Below are 18591 nucleotides of genomic sequence, written 5' to 3' on the forward strand. Positions count from 1 at the left end.
GCCAATGCTTTCCACATCTTTTGCTCTCCACAAGGACTGTTTACCTGGAGGCAACCAAAATCTGCTGAAATGTGATTTGTCAACACTACTTGGATTTCAAATAAAAACCAGAAGCAAAGTCTTAAACCACTGCTTACGAATTCTGCATACATTTGAAAGTACTTGTTGTAATGTTATGAGGTTACCATACGCAGCAGCTTGGTGGCTGGCATGAGTCACTTGTCATAGTAGCACACTGTAGAGACCTTGATCGATATATCAATAAATTAGGTCTCTGTGTTGGATTACTGTGTTGCAAAATGGCATGTAGTTAATAAAACATTTGTACAATTCTTTGACATTGTGGGATTGACAATGACGCATCTGACGTTTGCCATGTGTCCCTGGAAATTAGAGCAACTATATGGGGTAAAGTGGATGCCATGATACCACAGACAATCAGCAAATGAAACCCAACATCACTTTGAATAAAAATACAGATTTCTTTGGCATTGCACATTGTTGGAAACATTTGGGATAATGTAAGTGCACAAGTCAACAAAATATACAACTTGTCTTTAGACATTTAACATATTCTACCTTTAAAGACACATTTCCTAGTTATAATTTTGTGTTTAAATTTACCTGATAGTTCCAGCGAGGAGAGGATTAAATGCGTACAGCCAGTCGTGCATCTCTTTGTCATTAGTGGCTTGAAGCAATATTCCACGATGTTCTGTGCACACGGCAAATGTGTATGGAGTCTGTTGAAAGAGCCAAAAAAACCTTATTACACCATACCTGAGATTTCCACTGATAAGAGAGCAGAAAGAGGGGGTTTTCACCAACCTTCAGCATGGCCTGCTGGTCCTCACTGTACTCCACCTGGGCAGAGGAGAGGTTGAGGATAGCCCGCTCCACAGAGTCTCTCTCCGTGTTGTAGATGTAGACGTACGGCCGTCGAACAACAACATAGCGCTTCACCCATCCGTTGGTGTGTGGCTCCAGGAAATGCAAGTAACCCTTCTTTGACACAATGGGGCTGCAAATATAGAGATGAAATATCACCACATGAGAGAGATGTCTCCACCAGAACAACAACCGGTTCAAGCGAGGATTGAGAAGGTAGGAAATATTAACTTAGACACTTGGGATGCACCCACGGCATCACTGTGGCACACTCACCTGACTCTTATTTCTTGGATATCAGGGACAAATTTGCGGATGCGTGGTTTGGTGTCAGGGGCTCCAGTGACGGACTTCTTGGCCTCAGCGTCTTGCTGTGTGTCAGGGGTGGGACTGACGGCACGAGAGCGAGGCATAGGGGGTCTGCAGTACAGAAACAAGATGCTTATGAGCCCTAGTAACAATGCAGCTCCCTGAACTTGATGTGACCAAAGCACTAAACCATCCTAAATAAGTCATGCTATCACACTTCCAAACAAAAAAGGAACACACAGTCTGCAATATACAAAATTTGGTTACTCCAGACACACAACAAAGGTTACCATAGCTACAAAGGATGACAAATAATACACAACAATAACCCTACTATAAGTACATCTTGGGACTGACCTGAGTTCGGCATTTCCATAGCAACCCTCAACCAGCGAAGGGCATGTAGAGGAGGGTGTGATTGTGTTGAGAGCGGAGATTGAAGCGGAGTCTCTAAGAATCGTCACTGACATCTCTGAGATCTGCAACACACACAAACACACAGGTGCATCCTCGCTAAACTGTGACGAAATAGTTGGTGCAGATAAATCAGATATTTTTTCCAAGTGTAGTAAAAATTTGTGTGTTTGAGCCCCACCTTGCTTTCACTGGCGCTGACACACACGTGGCTGTATTCTCGGTTAAAGGAGTGGGTGAGCAGCCGCAAACACTGTGTGTAAAAAAGACAGAGCTCAAAATTTATTCTCAGGTTAGACGCGGATTTCACTTGACTGACGTCATAGAACAGGACAAATTCTTATCTGGCAGGGAAATACAATCAAGACTAATGAAAGCAATGATGGCTGACCTTAGCAGCGAGCTCCCTCTGCCTCTCAGTGGTGATTTCAGAGCTGGAGCTGACCTCTGGGTCGACCTCAGGGGGCTGAGGAGAGTCACTCAGCTCCTCGGTCAGGCAGGACTGCAGGGACTCCTGGCCCATGAGTAGGGTGGACTCCAGTTTCTCCCTCAGCAGGAGATAATGTTTGGTCTTCTCCACCTGAGGGAATGGCGAGAAAACATCAGAATCACTGACAATTTTCCTCGCTGAGACTGAAAGAAAAATTTCTGCAAGCAACTTCTGGAATTTGGATGTCAGCAGTATATTTGACAAATCTCAGCCTGGTTTCCAACAGGAGCTCAGCTGCTTTCATATCATATATTATTTTATTATATAGTCTGAGGAAGTGTGTTGGGATATCTGGCACTGTGTAGCCCTTGAGTGGTTCACTTTTAATTGTAACTTATCAGTATCTATTGCTGAGAAACTGTCTGATTGTACTCCTCTGACCTGTGAAGTTCCTCAAGGATCTATCCCAGGCCCTGTCTTATTCTTCCTTCACATTCTCCCTTATACCTCAGTTTGGCTGTTTTTCTTATTATTACTATGCTGGTGATAGACAGTTTTATGCATTTGTTAACCTGGAGAACTTTAAAATCTGTTACATTACATGAGGAGATCAGTGCCTGGATGTCTCGTAGTTTTCTGCAGTTAAAACACGACAAAGTTCTTGTCTTGAAATTCTGTAACAGTACTTAGAGTTTAACTCACAGTTGAGTACAAGAACCAGAGGACTCATTTTATATTTCCAGCTGAGATTTAAGAAACAACTTATGTGGGTTACTCATACAAATATTTCATACTTCAGAGCTTTCCATTTTATGTTGTGTTCTTTTAAATTATGTTGGTAGTTTTTATTCACGTTGCATTTATTTGAGGGTTTTGCTGTAATCCCAACAAGTGCTATATGAATAATTAAATGTTTGTTTATTCAAAAACATTAAGGACAGTAATAGTGTGCTTAGACCTGTGGTTCTTCTTCCAGAGGATTCCCAGAAAAGTGCGAACAACTTAACACAACTTAAATCATTACAGAAGTGGGCCGAATGTGATTAAGCGTCATTAGAGTGACTATTCTCATTGTAGGCTTCACTTCCTCCACATTTTTCTCGACAACTGTAGTTGACGATAGAATTCTGGTCTTAATCATATCTAACAACCAAAATCTTTTCAGATGGAGGTCCCTGAAGTGACATCTTATCAAATGGGGATCTGTGATCTTACATGTATCAATTTAAGGGTGCTACGCATGAAAAAGGTTGAGAACCACTGGCTTAGACATATTTATGATGAAGACTGGTAACCACAGCATAACAACAGGGACACAAATCTAGCTGAAAAGCCCTCCTATAAACACACCACGAGTCACCATAAAAGAGTGCATTTCACATGTAATATATATATTGTATAAATCAGGGACTGAATCCAAATTACAATTTGAACCAATGACCAAATCTTCTCAATCCCCCCAACTGGTATTATTTTTGGCCCCGCTGTTGCAAAGATAACTGAATCGCTTTCTTTAGGGCCTAGCAACTACTAACAACACAGGGCACACTGTATTTTGCTTCCCACAGTTACTTCAGTTGTTAGGCCATCCACCATTTCTGCTACTGGGGACAGTAATTACAAAGAACTTACACTGATACTCTTTGGTAACTGGGAAAACAAAAGTCCTATCCTCTGTTTTGGTTGCACAATGGCTAACGCACTTCCTTTGTAAATCAAGCCTGCATTTTCACAGGAGATCGTATCCAGTGGCAGAGTTGCACAGTCAATACAAGGCTCTTAGAGAACCAGTCTAAAAGCCAATGGTGTCATTATTCTATCGCCATTACATTATGCAATCAACACTTCATAATCATAAAGCAAAAAACTTGTCTATTTCCACTCTAAATAGATGATTTAGAGACATGTTTTGGTACATGTAGGATCAATAAATGAGGGCTAGCAGCATCTTTCTTTAACTGATTGATAAAAGTAGCATATGCTATCAAAGAAAAGTAAGTAACGCCCTCACGTCTTGCAGCAGGCTGAGTTTCTCCAGCTCCCACTGGTGGTCCAGAATGAGGCTGTCACTACGGGGCCTCCACCCAGCCAGGTTCTCCTCCCCACGGACGTAGGCCACTGAGGTGTCCAGCACCCGCCTGCGTCTCCTCTGCATACCTGGGGTGGGTACGTGCAGGATTAGAAATGTTGCAGATGAAAGCTTAACAATGCAAAATGGTGACTTTGTCTTGACTCTCACCTGGGCTTCCTGCATCTGCCAGGTTACATAGGCTGACCTCATAAACTCCAGTTACACGGTTTCTAGAAAAGGAAAAGAAAGAGCTCTTTATCAACACAGAGAGCACAGGAGCAACATCATGTCTTTTTTTTATAGCCAGAAGATTGACACTCACCCATCTGCTGCTCTGAGGCTTCCAGTACCAAACAGGTTTCGGATAGAGCGGGAGGCTGAGAGCTTTGTGTCTCGAGAGTAAAACACCATGCAGATATCTTTGGTTATGATTGCAGGCTGGGTGCAGTTCTCCATCTGCAATTTGTAAAAGGCATTTCTGAAATTGATCCCGTGGAGTAATTCAAACATCACCTCTGATACTATAAGAGCTATTCCTGCCTCTCATGAGTGCAGGCAGTGTGCTGTACCTCTAAGTAGGCTGAGAGGGTCATGTAGATCTTCTCCCCATATGGAGTGACTCGATTTAGTAGCAGGGAGTTGTGCATGGAGCTGTCCCAGGCAGCCTCGAAGCGGTAGAAAGTCCTGAGGTGATCCGAGTGACAAGAAGCCAAAAAAATAAATCAGCAGTCAAAATTGAACCCTGTCTACCCAAATAACAAATAAGCAGTCAGAGCTAGACCCATGCTAACAGTCTGTCAACCTAACAACAGAGATGTTAAAGGGACAGTTCACCCCAAAGTCAAAAACACGCATACATTCCCTTACCTGTAGTGCTTTTATCAGTCTAGATTGTTTTGGTGTGAATTAGTGTGAGTGGTGGAGATGTCGACCGTAGAGATATCTACCTTCTCTCCAGTTTAATGGAACTAAATGGCACTCAGCTTGTGGTGCTCAAAGCGCATGCAGAAGGAAGAGTGCATCTACTCATGGACGAGAGTCCCATTCTCTATTTTTTTTAAAACCAATGCCATTATCGATTCTCCTAAAAGGTCCAATTCTCCATCTATTCTCTTACTGATTCCTGATCAATTCCCTGTGTGAACAAAAGTAGGCCTACACAGGTTTTCAGCATTAACGCAAATTGTTTCTTAGCTTTGAGTCTGAACATTGTATTAATGAAAGGAGAGAATATTTGTACAGCATTCATTTTCATTTTGTTTTCTTGGTCAATGAAAAAATGCGCCAAGTCTGCCTGCGCTGCGCTGATGTTATTACAACAGGATATTTACCCTCTGTAATAAGACTGGCTGCTCGGTTACGAAGCAGAGGCACTCATGTAGAGTAGAGTCAAATACATGGCATTCCTAAAATTTAAGCTCATGTAGCAACAGAAGAAGTCTCAACATGGTGTTGCTGGTGTTTCCTCCTTTACTTGAAATGTTAATTTTACAGATATTGCGGCAACACCATTGACATCTTCCTTGGTAAAATAAAGTCACACTTTGGACTGTTTCTTTTGCAACGTCATGACCCCTTGTTGTAAGTTTCCAGCAGCTCAGACGCACAAGTTTGATACCATTGTTTTGCGACAATGAGTCATATGATTCTGATGGATGGCACAATATGTAATGGAAACCAGTTCTCAATTCCCATCCCTTGACAGCATGAGATGTAAAAGTTAATGGCGCTGTGACATTAGCTAGCTCAATGGTGCTAAGTGAGCTAGCAGCAGATGCACGCTTCCTTCTGCACGGTGATACGGTTGGCAGATGTAGTTCAGTAGAATGAAAATAGTTCCTACATGAAACTGCTCACAACAAGGTCTGTGGATTATCTTGAGTAACCGTGGCATGACAATACTCGGCAACTCACACCAAAACAATCTAGACAGATAAATAGCACCACAGGTAAGAGGAAAAATATGTATGCTTGATTTTGGGGTGAAATGTCCCTTAAACATAATTATAATAATATTTATAATAATCCACAATACTTCAAATACAGAAAGACGTGGACTTAAATCTGATTTGATACACTGAGAACATAAAATTATGATTTATAAAAACAGTCATTATCAATCTACTAATGGCATTTTACAGTATTTAAACATTGTAATCTCAGTAAAACAAAAGTGCAGATGAAATCTTTTTGCATGCAACAGGCTGACTGAGTTGATGCTCTGCTTTGTACGAAACACCACAGAAAAGCAAAGAGAGCGGAGATGACTACTGGTACAGAAAAAAAGGACGGGGAGGGGGGTGATGAGAGAGACAGCCAGACGAAATGAGGGACAGGGCAGTGAAATACCTATGGTCAACTCCCAAGGAAATGCTGTGAGAAAGAAGAAATCAGCAAAAGAACAGAAAGTGAGAATCAGGCAGTATGTTGTGGTTGTGCGCTGTGTGGCTGGGATGGTGTTTGTCTTTTTTCACACTGTTATCTCATTATGTAAACACTGCCAACGACAGTACAGCTCACCCATACACAAGAGGCTGTTGAGAAATCCTGCAGAAGGTCCTGACTCACTACGTTTACACACACACTAATATTCCACTTGTATTCCCAGTATGACAATATTCTGGATTTGACACCGGTCATGTAAAAAGCACATTCCGAACATATCCTGAATGAAGCATTTTCCAATTAACATGAAGGACATGCTGCTATCATTCGGGTTTTAGGAGCATTCTTTGGACAAGGATGCAGCGCATTTAGAATATGCATATCAGCTGGGGTTTCTACCACAGTTTGCGACACACTGCCTCTGTTCACGGTCATGTGTAGTACACAAACCAACTTGCCAACAGTTTGCCCAAAAGAAAAGCCCACATTCCTTGTCAGAAGAAGAAACACACCTTCTTTTAAACACTATGAAAGACTTGGAATTTAACAGGACATGAGCAAGTATCGCAACACAGAGCTTTTCAAGAAGGTGGTCGAAGGAATAGTCTCGCGTAGTTAGACCTATCTCTGGAGTCAGTGCTTGAGTGAGGTCTGGAATCACCGTATTACCATTCTGCTATAAAGGAAAAACACTCTGATTTGTTTTTGTTTCTCTAAACCAATCACAATTGTCGTGGGCGGCGCTAAGCCCAGGATGCAGTGACGGTGCTCTTGCAAAATAGTGTCACAGAGTGGCGGAACCATAGATTTTAATAATAACTAGATACCAGACCCCAAGATGGCACCTATGCATTCCAATGGAGTGGCTTGTCTGGTGCATACGCTGACAAAGTTTTCTAGCCTCCAGGTTAACTTCCGCAGTGTGCAGCCCACTGAATATGCGCAGTAGTGTTTATCCCACTGGCCTCGCCCATGAGTTCCCGCTCAGCTCATTTACATTGTGATGATGTCACGGATTTTTAAATACCTTTTATCAACTTGAGGAAAGTTTTACAAATATAAAACTTCCACAGCTCAAAAATTAGGAATAGAAAGAGTCATAATTTACCTTGTTTGCCGTTTAAAGTGTCCTCAACAGTTTTACACAACAGTTTTTGCTGCAATACTGCGAATGGCCACTAGGCGAAATTTGCTACAAGGCTGAGCGGCTTTCAGGGGGTCTGGGCTGGGGACACACACAGTGACAGAGCTAACTGTTCAAGCCGTGTTGGTATTGGTGCAAGTTTGTTGGGACCATTTAACAGCTCGGTGTTGGGTGTTAGCGCTGCTCGTGGGTTAGCTCGTGCTAACTGGGCAGACTCTCCGGGAAGAGAGCGGCTCTGTTAACAGCGGCAATGGGAAGTTTGCTGATCTGGTGGGAAGTCGAAACAGACCAAGATCAGACCCCCAGCTCAAAAAGTGTTCTTATTTAGGCATCGACAAGGCAAATTAACAGATCAACATCCAGCATGAGAGTCCTGCGAGATTGAGTCTGGGGTTTTCAGAGTCACGTTCACAAGTTGATTTATTCATTGTAGATTTTTACATCAATTAACATAAAGAAAAAAGCGTGCATGCCTTATTGCACGATCCAAATCTTCATCAAAACTTGCCATTTTTGGTATGTAAGCTGTTCGCTCGGAGGTTGTTGTTGTCACAACGGAGGAGATTTTGACAACAGTAAGATGCAGAAAGCATGACGGAGGGTGAATGCCGGCATAAAAAACTGGCCAGTGGCAAGCTTATAGCTACTGTCTACATCTGGTGAGTAAGACCACTGGTTGAAAACTCTGAAATATACCTATTTTGACACAAAAATGCAAAATTGCACAAATGGCTCCAGTCGTTCCACATTTCCAAATTTTGACGTGATTAACGACATGTTAAGGCACCTTAATCAATGACTGCACGGCTGCATGTACATGGAAACATTAGTGGAATATTCATTTTCATTCGACATGTAAACAGCTTCATAAGAATATTGTCTTTTTCAGAATAAGGGAATATTTGGTGCATGTCAACGTAGTCACTGACTTGATGCAATCTCTCCTTCTGCTCTACCACTGAAAAGGTCAAATAACAGCACATGGCCATTACTCAAGCAAAACAATCCTGCTTTCTGTTACGCCTCTGATTTACTCCCTCCATACGTTAATGTACACGATTTTTCCCATTTCCCCCGAGGGGGAATAATCACACAGTGAAACCAGTTATTCCTCTGGCCTGAATCCCGGACAGTACTGCCTTAAATTTAAAAAAAGATAATCCAAGCATGAATTGTAAAAGGAAACTAATGTTTCTGTAAGCCATAAAAACAGGCTGAATGGACTCTTCATGAGGTTCAGATGTTGGGCCCACTGGCCTTGGACTGAGGTGACCTTGCGGGAAAGTGAACAATGTGTCACCCAGAAGAAAGCAAACAGCAATGGACTGAGTTGACTCTAGTTAAGAGAACTCTGTGTGAATAAAGGGGGATTCAGAGTGTTTTTTAAGTAATTAGCAAGTGTATTAACACACACACACATCACACACGAACACCTCTTTCCTAGTAGTAGAGAAGTGTTCGCTTACACTACAAGGAAGCAATTTCCTCTTTGCGCTACACCAACATGTGCTCCTCTGCGTTTTACTACCTCCTAAAAATGCGGGAGCCAGGATTGAAGTCATGCTGCTGGCGGAACATGTGAGGAGCCGTTTGTTTCTGGTGTTTGGCAGAGTTTCACCGAGGTACACTGAGATTCAGAAATATTCACAACATTGCAGCGATTTTGAGCAAAGTGCTACTGGTGAGGTAATGGTTCAGTGGATTACATTTTAATAGCTGCATTTTAATAGCATGCCAGAGCGGGTACTGTAAATGATGTGATCCATATTACAGCACTTGAGTAAGAGTGGATGACTAGTGTTCCTGTTAATATTCTGTAGCTGTGATGGGAAGCACTCTCCCTCTGTGGGATTAGAGCTAACTAACATAATCATGTTCATGGATTCAAATTATTGCTTCACTTCATTATGAAAATAATAAACAGTGGAGTGGAGAAAGCAGGAAATAACAGTTTTCCAGCATTATCTGAATACTCCTGCTCAGGACAGGATGCACCTCTTTGCCTTTGTTGTTTCAAATTAACTGTGTTGTAATAATGGATCACTAATGCCCTCTGCTGGCATGTACTAACACCTCTTACCCACACTGAATTGTTTTGGTACGACCACTGTAAATCATTTGGAGCACGATCATGTTGGATGCTGCTTTTTAAAACTAATCTGCGAATAAATAATTATCTGCAAACATTCATGAGAAGGACAGAGTGAAAAGATAGTTCCTTAAAAATGTCAGCACCATTTAAAGGAGACCTATTATGCTCATTTTCATTTTCATTTTCATCCTGGTAATTTGGGTTTCTACAAAAACATGTTTGCATGCTTTCATGTAAAAAAAAAAAACAAAAAAAAACACTATCTTTCTCTTAGTGTCTTTGCTGGAACAGGTGTAATCACACTCTGTCTCTGTGCTCTGATTGGTCATTTTTTATGGGTCTTCTGCATTTTGGCATCTCTGCAGCGTCAGTGTTGCAAACTTGGCGACTTTCTCATTTGGTTTAGCAATTTTTCAGACCTTCTTAGTGACTTAATTTCTAAAAAGCGACTGTGGAACATATTTAGTGACTCATTTAGACTATTGGAAAAAGCGAGAAATATATTCAAATATATTGTTTTGCAGCACTGTGCAGGCACCGGCTGGACCTCAGACATAGTGGGTAAGGCGTCGCTGGGCGTCCTTCATGACTGAACTTTTATTGAGAATTGTGTGTTATCGATCTAAGCAGACACTGGCACAGTTGGGTCAGTTCTTAAAGTTAAAAAATGACAAAAAGTAACTAACAAATCGAGGAGCAGTGGAAGACCAGCAACTCACTGTGTTCTGTGAGGTAAAATTACTGTTTTGTCAATAGAGTAATAGTATCAGCGTCAATTTCCCGCTGTAAATGGCTGACTGATGACAAGGTAAAGCTGTGAAAATATTTTAAATATAGCACACACTTGAACTGATGTTGGTTTTTTATGTGGGCCCTTTTTATGTGGCTAATTTTACCTTAGCTCTCACGCCATTTACATGTTTATTGAGGATTTTTCTGCCAAATCTTAACCAGACAAGTTGTAAAATTCTTCCATTTCTGTCCGAGTATAATTAAGAACATTTCACCCCGTCGTCATCCCCTCCTTCCTTTCATGAGACATTAGCAACATTGACATACAGCTGTCTCTAATATACGAAGATCCTGTTGTGAGATAGATTTCTCTGTCTACCTGTGAATGTGGCTCTCCCACATGCAAATGAGTGTATGACATCATCTGGCGACCTGGAACTAGTGCTAGCTACTTTGATTGGAAAAAAAGTTGCCAATACTGTGCAGCATCATTTCAGCCGGGGAATGACTGTAGCAGAGTGTACCAGCACTTCTGGCTCCTAAACACAACCGGACATGTTCCAGCAGTCTTAAAATCTGAAATCAGGGAAAAATTCACAACATCAGCAACTAGGATTATATGATTCTCTGATGTTAGTATGTAGCTACACATGTTGGTAGCGTACTTGCAGCCGGTAAATGGCTCTAACGCAGAATAGCGCCAATTATTTACAATGAAAAATTACCAATAAAAGCATGTTCCAAAGGGAATTGCTGATGTTAGCATATAGCTATGTGTAGCAGCGTAGGCTACGTAATGTGAACACTTGCAGTAGTGTGCCTGGACACACTATGGCACACTATGACGTCATACTGTAGCCAGAGGAAAAATAAAAATAAAAAACTATTAGAAACAAAGAATGGTCTGACGCCTGTGTTTTCTTCCCACAGGGATTACTTTTACATACGTTTACCTCATAATTTGAAAATCTGGCCACATTTAATATAAAGATCCTTGATCCTAACACTATATATAAGACACATAATACAAAAAGCATAATAGGTCCCTTTTAAAACTTCAGTTTCTGACCAAATTCTGTCTGTTCACTTTCTAAAATCAGCCTCTTTAGTTCCTGCAGCAACTGCTGAAGTGGAAACAGAAGAGTGTGATACTGGCCCCACGACACCTCCAGCAGAGACACAGCCAAGGATTCACGTTGAAGCAAAGCGAGCCATGCAGACCCTGTCCATCATAAACCGCAGCCTGATAACAGCTCAAACACACACCCAGCACCGCAAGAGAACCGGGGACATGCAGAACCACATCCCTCACTTCACATGAGGGGGAGAAAACAAAGAAGCACAGATGAAATTCCTGATAGAAATGGCATAATAGGAGAAGGAAATCACGGGACGCTGAGTAGGAATGACAGGGTGTCAAGGACATTAGAAAGATGAGGTGTTTGTGTAACTTAAGAGCATGAGAAGAGAGGCAAAATAATATACCTAGGCATGTCCGAATCAAGAAACTGTCTGCAAAAGCAAAAAAACAACATTCTGTTAGTGGACTGGAGGGAGAAAAATGTTAGCATCCATAAATACCTTGATGTTAGTCTCTGAAAGACTGAGCAGAGACCACACTGGACCGCAGCCTGACACGGTGCTGAGCCCTTAAACCCAATTACTGGCCAGTGAGGCCTGAACAGGACAAACATTGAGGGCTGAAAACCTTAAGGGTGCAGCACCATGGTCAAAAAAAAAAAAAGCTGGTCAAGCAGGGGCGCTGGACAGTGCTGCGTGGAGCGTTTGGTTGCTTAAGATTAAAGGGACAGTTTACCCAAAAATCAAAAACACATATTCCTCCTCTTACCTGTAGTGCTGTTTATCAGTCTAGATTGTTTTGGTGTGGGTTGCAGGGTGTTGGGAAAAATTGGCCACAATGATGTCTGCCCTCTCTCTTTTCTCCAGTATTCCTTCTGCCCCACAATACCCATACAGCATCTATTTTCTGTCTACCAAACAACACCCGCAAACTGTATCACTGCGTAGAAGGAAGCGTGCATCTACTCGTGGATGAGAAGCTCGTGCTCATGACAGCACAAGATGCGAACATTAATGGCGTCCTCCTCGGCTGTGCTGTAACATTAGCTATCTTAGCGGTGCTCGGTGAGCTTGCAGTAGTATGTTTCCTTCTGCACAGTGATACAGTTGGAGTGTGAAGTTTGGTGGACAATATGGGTGTGGGAAAAATAAATCATGTATAGAAATCTAAATTTTGATGCATTAAAATGCGTCAATAATCCTTTTATATTTGCACTATAGCCCTATGAGTTGTGATCGAATCAAGTCGTGAGGTGCCTAGAAATTTCCACCCCTAGTAGAGAGAAAGTAGTTCCTACATGAAACTGCTCACAACAAGGTCTGTGGATTATCTTGAGTCACCGCGTCATGATTGCTGTGAAGAGACATTGCTGTTGAGTTTTTCAAATGTATTTTTTGGCTCTCTTGGCACCACAAGCCGAGTGTCATCTAGTTCCAGTATATTGGAGAGAAGGCAGACATCTCTACGGCCGGTATCTTCAACACTCTGCAACTCACATCATAAAAAAATCTAAATTGATAATGAGCACGACAGGTAAGAGGAAAAATATGTATATTTGATTTTGGGGTTGAACTGACCCTTAAAAAACTCAGTACACCCAGGCCTGGGTGGTGCATTGTTAGGCTTTTTGGAGAGTGGTTGGGAAAGCAGAGGGATTAAGCAATGAGCCAAAAAACAGAGGGGTCACAAAATCATAAGTTAAATGTCAAAAATACTTTACAGTTCTTACAAATTGAACTTGGATAGTACAATAATGTCGGCTAAATACATTAATAGAAAATCTACAATATAATACACTAAACATAGCTGCCACTAAATAGTTATGCAGAGGTGAAGTTAATAATGAGTGATTTTAGATGTTAAAAGACAAGCCAGTGAAGAGTTAACAGTGGTCAGTAATGACTGTATATCCTGAATAAACATGTCTAAACACAAGTTCACATTATGGGGACTCTAGTCTTAAAGAAACCTGCTACCCTCTACTGGCTGGCTGCAGAACAACACAAATACTATACACAATTTAATTACTTTTTTTTTTTTTTACACATTAGATGTCACAGTCACAAAGCGCTACCTCATGTCTTTTGTCTTATGGTGAACTGTATGATGTTAGTAAGACATTCAATGTATATTAACAACAACACTGGTCTGTTGGGTTGTTGTTTCCTGTGCGTTTCATTCAGGCTACACCTACACCTGCTACTCTACAAATTAGGCTGCATATTGCAACACACCCAAAATCACAGGGCTTTTTAAGGGATTCAATAAAGTGATGATGAAATGTTGTATGTCCACTGTACACTATGGCACCATATTGAGTCCAGATATAGATTGTTCAAGGTTTGTTAGTCATTTTGCACTCCTTGCAGTGATACATGATGCTGGAGTCAGAAAGCCATGCATTTTAATTTCATATTGGTGTGTTACTGGATTAATTAAAGGTATACTATATAGGAACTGCCAGTTAGTGTGTGTAAACAGTATCACCAGTGAAATTTAAAGCGAAAGCCGACCCCAGATTGGCATTTTGCCTTGCCGTATTTCGTTTTTTCCTGGCACTGTGTCCATGATACTTGTAGCTTCCTCTTGGATGTGTGCTGAAGAAGAGAATTAGAAAATCCAGGCAGAAGGCAAAGGCCACCACAAACTGAGAGTGGGTCACAATGATGATACACTGTTTTTTTATTTCTGTTTCTTTAGAAATATCCTGCATAGTATACCTTTAACGAAAGCCTGTCCGTTCAGCAGTGAGACAGTGAATTCAAAATTCTTCATGTCTATAAGCAGGTCAGTGTTTGGGTTAGTAGATCTAATCATGGCTGTGAGATGAGACGGGTTAGAGGTGAGGTGATAAACAAGGTGAGATGCAACATTTAGGCGTCACGATGACAGTCAAACGAACAGGAAGCACAGATTAACATCAAGGAGGGTCGCACAGCCAGCATGGACAAGTGAATTCATAACTACTGATGTGGCAGACTTCAAAAACTGCTCTTAAATAACATCTTGATTCACTTTGCTCATCGTCACTTTGGTTTATTTATGTGTGGCCTCCTGCAGTTAGACAGAGGGAACTTTACTCATGCAGACACAACGATAAATAAGAAAATAACCTGCTGGGATTTGTTATAACATTCTCCTCTGCCATGCTTTCTGTTGGACAGGTACAGCTTGTTCATTCTGCCATGCATGTGCCCGTGTGCCAGTGAAGGAGCTGCCACAACAGTAATTAAGTGAGGTCCTCAGATAACACTGTTGTAGAAGTTTCCAAAATCAGCAAAGCTGCCACAACCTTTGAATTATCAAACATATATATGTGGCCACTAATACTGAACTCCCATCGACCATATGTGTTGAAGATCTGATAAAGCCTGGCTCAGTCTTTTACTCCACTTGCACAGATCTGATCGACTCCATCAAATGTCTGCACCAGTACATACCGGTCATCCTGCATGGGCCTGACATACCCAGCAGACAGGATGTTGAGAGAGAGAATATTGGGGTCAATGATTGTCTCATCAGCTTCTGGGGTGTTGCGGATACGACCTACGAAAACCAAAGTGCCTCAGTTAGAACAGCTCATACACAAGGTAACACCACAGCTGATGGGATGTTTGATTGTCAGGGTAAGAAAAACAAACTTACCCACAACAAGCTCACGTATGTCCCTCCACTCCATGTCCCCTCCTGACTCATGTACAATGGTAACAGTGATTCTCCTCTGCAGGCCCTGTGATTGTCAAAAAACACAGGCAGGAAAGAAAGAAGAGGATCTGTGGTTGTGTTCAGTTCATTTAAAATATTCCAAATCTTATATTAGCTCACAGTGTGACTTACCTGGTGCAGCAGGAATGTGCCATGACAAGGCATTCCTCCTCTGTGGTCCACCACAGCAGGGATGTAGCTGGAAAGACACAGATGAAAACAAGCCTCATTAGTACATGTTTGCTAGGTAGGATGTGTGGTCGCCTGGCTGGCCCTGGCTCCTCAGGCAGGTAGCAAAGAGTGGGGGTGGCCAAGGCTATTCAGTGAAAGCTAGTGGTGCTTCTCAAAGTCAAGGAAGGATCCTTAAACAGCTGAATTTTAAGGAGGCTACATCATCAAATCCCTTCAAAAGACTGTTCCAGTGTTGAGGAACCTTCAAATTCTAATGAGAATTTTCAAGGTTGCATGTGTGTATCCTCAGCGGGCATTAAGAACCCACAATTCTTTGCACACAATTTGCCAGAATTGAAGACAGGGCCTCTTCAGTGACGCTAGCTTGTTCCAATGTGTCCTCACCGAATGCTGGGAAGAAGCCTCTGTAAGACCCAACTTGGAGGGATGTATACTACCAAGGAAGCATCCTTGACTTTGAGAAATATCATGGGACACGACACATCCCTAATGTCACTGGAGCTGCAGTGTTGGAGGGTCACAGAAGATGGAGCTAGTGATAACGGGATGGTGTCCTCTAAGGTGCTTTTCGGGTGCGCTCTTTTTGGCCTCTGTGTGAGCTCAACAGAACTCTTGGGTCCACTCAATTGTATGACGAAGGATACAATAGAAGGTTTGCATACAGGAAGCATTTGTTTATGGCCTTTAATTACGGACCTTTTAATAATTACAGAAATTCAAATTTCACCCATGTCTTTTCTTTTTGTACAAAATTACTCAGACCCAAGGCCGACTGCAGAAGCCTCAGTAAAACAAATCAGTCATTCCCCATGATCTATTATAGTGCACCTCCTATTGAGCCTCTTGACATGTGTAGACAAATTTCACTAGGCATGTGCTGTGCCCATTGATATGAAATGAAATGATGCCGTGACTTCTCCTTTCAACCTCTTTGGGGACGGCACCACTCTTTGCATCCTGTCTGACGAGTTGAAGAATCCTGATTAGAGTGACACCCCGTGTGGCTCTCCAATCCAGAGGGTGCAATTAACTGTAAAACTAGTATTGAGGTACTTGCAAATCTACCAAAGGACTGGGCCAGGCATAGACTCAATAAAACTGATTATCACACCGGAAGAAAAACCTCACCTGTTCAGAGACACTAGGTGCAGCGAGGGAGGGCTGATCTGTTTCTGGTTCTCCTGGTTATATTTTGCTTCCCTTTCCCTTTACAAGCTGGATCGTAACAATACTAGAAAATAGCTTCATGGAAAGCTCTGCCAAATCATCCCAAACTGAGTGCTTGGCGAGGGGTGACACAGGATACTCACTCTCCAGTGGCCTCCAGCTCGCAGATCTCAAAGAATACCATGAGATCATATTTGCAGTGACAAGGTCCTGCCTGTGGGCGGGTCATCGCTGTCAGCTTGGTGGCAGGAACTGTGTTAGAGAAGGAGATAGAGAGTGTAAGACAGGTAGGGGGGAGACGGCAGCAGACTAGAGGCTAACAGCAGGGAGCTGCTCTACACCTACAGAGGAAAGAGAGAGAGGAAAGAAAGGAAATCAGTGATGCAGGGGAAGGGAGGAACCACTCAGTCCTGTAGAAGGAGCTCCTTTCCTTTAGCAGATTAACTGGCAACTCTGCAGTCCTCTCTTTAAGGAGAACACCACTAAACTTCATAAGAGAATTTTTGTTTATCTAGGTAATTTCAGATTTTACATGTATATTCATAAACCTTTGCGAGCTCTGGCTCTGTGGGTTCTGACTTTGAAAGACGGCCCTTTGTACTAACAAATATACCCTGTGTATGAGGAGAGGTATATGCACAAAGTCTTTGAGCAGTATTTTGTCCTTGTTGTTGAGCGTCATTGTTTTGTGGCAAGTATTAAATCTACAGAGGACAACAAATGACTTAAGTATAAATAAAAAAATAAATAAATGTATAGATAAATACAGGAATAAAAAAAAACAAATAAATCTGAAAATAAAAAATTAAAATAAAAGAACAAATTAATGCAAAAATAAATATGGAAATAAATAGATAAATACATAAATAAATAAAGGTTGATAATTAAACAGTATATAAAAAATATCTTACATTTATTTCTAAATTTTTGTACAATCACATTTGTTTATTTCTGCATGTCTCTGTCTTTATGTTTGTGAGGTAGGATGTTCTAAACTCTGCATTTATTTTTTTATTTGCATTTATTTATTAATATCCATATTACTCTCGGCATTTATCTTTTCTTTACTTTTTGTATTTTCATATTAATTTCTTAGTGTATTTATTGATACATTTATTTGTTGATACTTATGTCATTTTTCATCCTCCATATAAATTTTCTCTGACACCTCATTCCTCCAATTGAAGGTAGTTCCCAAAAGGAGTTAAGAGTTGCATGAAAAAAAAAACATTTACATGCAGTTTAATCCAAACTGAAGCAAACATGATAGTATTTTATATGTGTTCTGCACATATATATCTGCACAATGCACAACTTTATCATCCTGCTGTAATGTGAATTTCTCCTTCTGGAGATCAATAAGTCTTATTTTATCTGTATAATATATACATATACCGTATAACTGACTAGCTACTGTAGCAGAAAGGCACTGTGATCCATTTCAACAAGAGCTCAAAGGAGGAACTGCAAGGAGAATCCACCACGCAGGTCAAAAGTCAACACACAGTACACCAGAGAGCCGATCCAACTGAATCCTGACACCAGAAAACTATCTTTTTATATCAAATAGTTTTAGTTTTAAAACTCTCACAGGTTCTACTAATCAGTGACCAGTAGTAACTGTAACAAAAACTATGAAACATACTAATTATTTCTTCTGTTTTGCTGTCACTGCAGCTTGAATCTCTCTAGAAAAAAAATACTTTGAAATAGTCGTCAGTTCATTAATTGTAATGCGGCACAACAGTCTCTTGCTTTGGAGTATTTTTTAAGTTACACCAAGATACACACTTGATATAAAAAGGCTTTCAGTCACAGGATTCTCTTGGATCCAACGTCAGTAACCAACCCGGCTTCTGAGCTTTAATAACTGAACAGATAGAGGTGGGTGGTGCTGTCGGCTGAGCTCGCTCGTTTACTTCCAGTAAGAAGGAAGCAGCCACGCCAGCGGCAGACAGAGCGTGGCCTGACAGCGAGTCCA

General features: G+C 41.4%; 1 protein-coding gene across 25 annotated transcripts in view; it reads right to left on the reverse strand.

The window, feature by feature from the left end:
- kif1aa (kinesin family member 1Aa) overlaps window positions 1–18591 on the reverse strand; it is a 79667-nt gene that overhangs the window by 2994 nt on the left and 58082 nt on the right. For 8 of the 25 annotated variants that reach the window (XM_078168590.1, XM_033620782.2, XM_078168588.1 and 5 more), the window contains 15 exons: window positions 16754–16862; window positions 15384–15450; window positions 15192–15276; window positions 14987–15092; window positions 11951–11977; window positions 4682–4796; window positions 4435–4568; window positions 4281–4342; window positions 4053–4198; window positions 2003–2191; window positions 1793–1864; window positions 1555–1676; window positions 1165–1308; window positions 829–1021; window positions 625–743 (listed from right to left, as the gene is read on the reverse strand). In XM_078168590.1, the coding sequence (XP_078024716.1) occupies window positions 625–743; window positions 829–1021; window positions 1165–1308; window positions 1555–1676; window positions 1793–1864; window positions 2003–2191; window positions 4053–4198; window positions 4281–4342; window positions 4435–4568; window positions 4682–4796; window positions 11951–11977; window positions 14987–15092; window positions 15192–15276; window positions 15384–15450; window positions 16754–16862 (1690 nt within the window). Of the gene's footprint in view, window positions 1–624; window positions 744–828; window positions 1022–1164; window positions 1309–1554; window positions 1677–1792; window positions 1865–2002; window positions 2192–4052; window positions 4199–4280; window positions 4343–4434; window positions 4569–4681; window positions 4797–6461; window positions 6486–11950; window positions 11978–14986; window positions 15093–15191; window positions 15277–15383; window positions 15451–16753; window positions 16863–18591 lie in introns of all 25 variants that reach the window. The other 17 variants (XM_033620778.2, XM_033620774.2, XM_078168583.1 and 14 more) reach the window with 3 other exon arrangements.

Source organism: Epinephelus lanceolatus, chromosome 6 (genome assembly GCF_041903045.1).
Source record: "Epinephelus lanceolatus isolate andai-2023 chromosome 6, ASM4190304v1, whole genome shotgun sequence".
Lineage (NCBI taxonomy): Eukaryota > Metazoa > Chordata > Actinopteri > Perciformes > Serranidae > Epinephelus > Epinephelus lanceolatus.